General features: G+C 45.2%; 1 protein-coding gene across 1 annotated transcript in view; it reads right to left on the reverse strand.

Moving 5' to 3' along the window:
* T265_12060 (hypothetical protein) overlaps positions 1–2,998 on the reverse strand; it is a gene marked incomplete at both ends in the record, with an annotated part of 23,074 nt that overhangs the window by 9,039 nt on the left and 11,037 nt on the right. Inside the window, 2 exons of the mRNA XM_009178987.1 lie at positions 1,154–1,420; positions 2,342–2,750. Of these exons, the coding sequence (XP_009177251.1) occupies positions 1,154–1,420; positions 2,342–2,750 (676 nt within the window). The remainder of the gene's footprint in view (positions 1–1,153; positions 1,421–2,341; positions 2,751–2,998) is intronic.

Consider the following 2,998-nt stretch of genomic DNA (forward strand, 5'->3'; position numbering starts at 1 on the left):
GAATCCGTAACGAGGTAATTAGAAAGCGAGTGTTCGGTTGTGCGACGGGGGTTTCCACTAGAGTATATTCAACACCAGGAGCTGCGTTGATTAAACCATGTATTGCACATGCCGAATCATCGTTTTCCGAAAAGAGTGCTATTTTCTGTGCCCTATTCAGAGTGGCGGAAGCAGATAGGTGGCCACCCTGACCTGACAGAAGCGTATGAAAGAGACTATGAAAGGCTTGGGTGCTGTCGGTGGTACTCGCCTTCCAATATGTGGACGGCGTAATCCGCACTGCACCTGACTGGAGACGCTGAAAGGCATGGCTGCTAATAGATGTCAGTGGCATTCAATCCATAGTGGCTGAATGATTGTCTGGAGATGTAGGCACCTCGGACTGATTGTAGTCCCTTCCCTGTCCACTTTTTTCTTTCCTTTGCAATAAGGCTCTCAAATAAATCATGAGTGTGTGGCAGTGAAGCATCGGTGTTGAACACTGATGTCATGCTGTTAATGATGACGATGATGATGGTGATAATGTATAGTGAACGTCGTCCATCCACAAGTCTTCAAAGTTCATGATGCCACCAGGTGAAAACGAAGTAGTCATCAGTCGCTATCGTTTGGAAGCATAGGCGCACCATGAATTTTCGGCATTATACCAGAGACCTCAGTGACCAAAGAAAAAACAAAACTCCAGATGAAAAGAGCGGTCACTCATCTTTTCACTTGGCGTCTGATGGCTCTTCGCAGAAATTTCACTCAACAGTTATCAGTTGAATAATCCCATGTGCATGGAGGTCACATAGCCGTAGATGAAAATGCACCTGAAACCGTCTGGCCACTCGAGTTCGGAAAAAAAGCCTGTGACTGAAAAGCTCACAGTTTTAAGATTGTAATGACCTAGGCTGAAGTATTTTGCCAGTATCTCAGTTCTCGTTCTTCTTTCGATTGCCATGACAATTAAATTGTAAAAACGCCACAGCTGAATGAGTTTCATTTCTGCTAAACTCGAAACATTGCAGAGCTAACTATTCAGGACCTGAAACCCTGTGTATCTGTCCTTCGTTCAGTCCGTTCATTAGAAAGACAGTTTGCCTGATAGCTTAATATTTCCCCCTTGAGTCGACGAACGTCAAGAACAAAGGATCTGAAGATAATTACGTACCTGAGTATATTCTAAACTTCCCGGTGGCATCAGCAAAGTAGAAATCAAAACATGACGCAAACTTGTCTGCCCGATAGGTGATGCCAGCAAACCATCGTAGGCATGACAACGAGGCAAGTCGACGGCGATCTGATTGACAGCTTTATCGTCCAATCGCCCGGAAGCCAGCTGCTCCTGAGTAGCATCACCTGCATCCGCACATAGGGCTTTCGAATAACGCTCACGGAAGTCGTGATCTTTATACACTCCAAGCAACGCAGCCCAAGTCTATCCAACAGAACGATGAAGGAAACGCAGAGATAACATAGCGAACAAAAAATTGCGATAAGGATACCTAATTAAGATAAGCGGCACGACTAACAGAAATGATCAATAGTAGGTGGCACACGGTTGTAGGTGATTCAATTAATGCCTTAACCAACGTTAGTCACGAGCCGTGGCCATATGCTTCCGTTCACATAGGAAAACTGGTCTCCGAGTCGTTCATGCGCAACGTGCAAGTGATTTTGACGGGCCGTGGCAAGGAAGAAAACCCTCGATAACCAACGGCAACAGCAGTACTCCGAGCTAGGTCCCTCAAAAGACGGCCTATTCACCTAGAGGGTCTACAACACCAATTCCGTAGGTCACAACCGAGTGCGCAATACTCCTGAAGAGGCCAGACCAAGGATTATCCAAACATCCCCATTCTACGTGGTATTGCCTTCTGATGAGATTACAACGCTGCATCGACTCTGTCGCTTGTTGCGCAACTGTCTAATCTCGAACAGAGCACGCTGGTTTGAAACCATGCGGAGCTGGTGAAGTTACTACCCGGATGAAGGTGAAAAAGCTTCGAAAATGTTAAAAGTCCAAGGTAGTCGGAATGTAGCCTGGTATATGGTATACTAGTTACGTGTCCACTATGCCAGTCGAAAAATCAAACTTCGTCACAAACTGATGTGCCCATGAATTTCGTTTATCTCCAAATCCAAAACATAGTTTTCATAAAGGAAACTACTCACAAGGTTCCTGAAAACTCTTCGACAGCCCACAACCAGTTTCGCCCTTCTTGGGGTTCATCAGGTGGGCGCAGTCCCCGAGTTTCCGTCACTTAATGCTCTACTTGAACATAGTTCTTCGGTGTATTATACTGGTTTTTATGCGTTGATGAAAATCAACACGAAAAAAACCTAAAGTTAAACAAACCTGGCATCGTAGGAAAGGCGGGATGTCTTTTCGTGCTTCCCGACGAAGGCATTTCTCGGTACTCGGAAGTCCATTCAAAAGCCGTTTGAATAGGCACACACGACGGACTTGATATTCAACATCGGTGAGCTTCACGGAATTCGGTTGATCCTCCATCGGGTCTGAAGCAATAGAAAGCGAACACACTTCATCCAATTCCGGTGTCTTTTGATATAAAAGTTGCCCAATACTCTTTAGGGATGACAGGCGGTCAAACGGGAGGTCTGTCAACATAAAATCACAGTGTGGGTGTGCTGACGACGTCGTGTTGGGACAAGCTATCAGTAAGGGGTACAATACCTCCAAGGGGACGTGGCTGATCCTCTCCAGTAAACGCTGGGAAGGTAAAAATATTGGCGTGGGATGATACCTTCAAAAGTAAAGGGAAAAGGAAATGTGATAGGTGAGGTGTTCAAGAACAGTCAAAGTCATCATCGCCACAAATGGGCCATATATCGATTTGAAGATTTCCCCTTAACGAAAAGACACATACTCCCTAACCCTGATCCACAAATAAAACCTACATAAAATTGATTCATCATCATCATCATAGACAGCAAAATCAGTGTTGGCACTGATGCTTCACTGCCGTACAACCACAAGGTTCGTCTACATATA

Source organism: Opisthorchis viverrini, assembly GCF_000715545.1.
Source record: "Opisthorchis viverrini unplaced genomic scaffold opera_v5_754, whole genome shotgun sequence".
In the NCBI taxonomy this organism is placed as follows: domain Eukaryota; kingdom Metazoa; phylum Platyhelminthes; class Trematoda; order Opisthorchiida; family Opisthorchiidae; genus Opisthorchis; species Opisthorchis viverrini.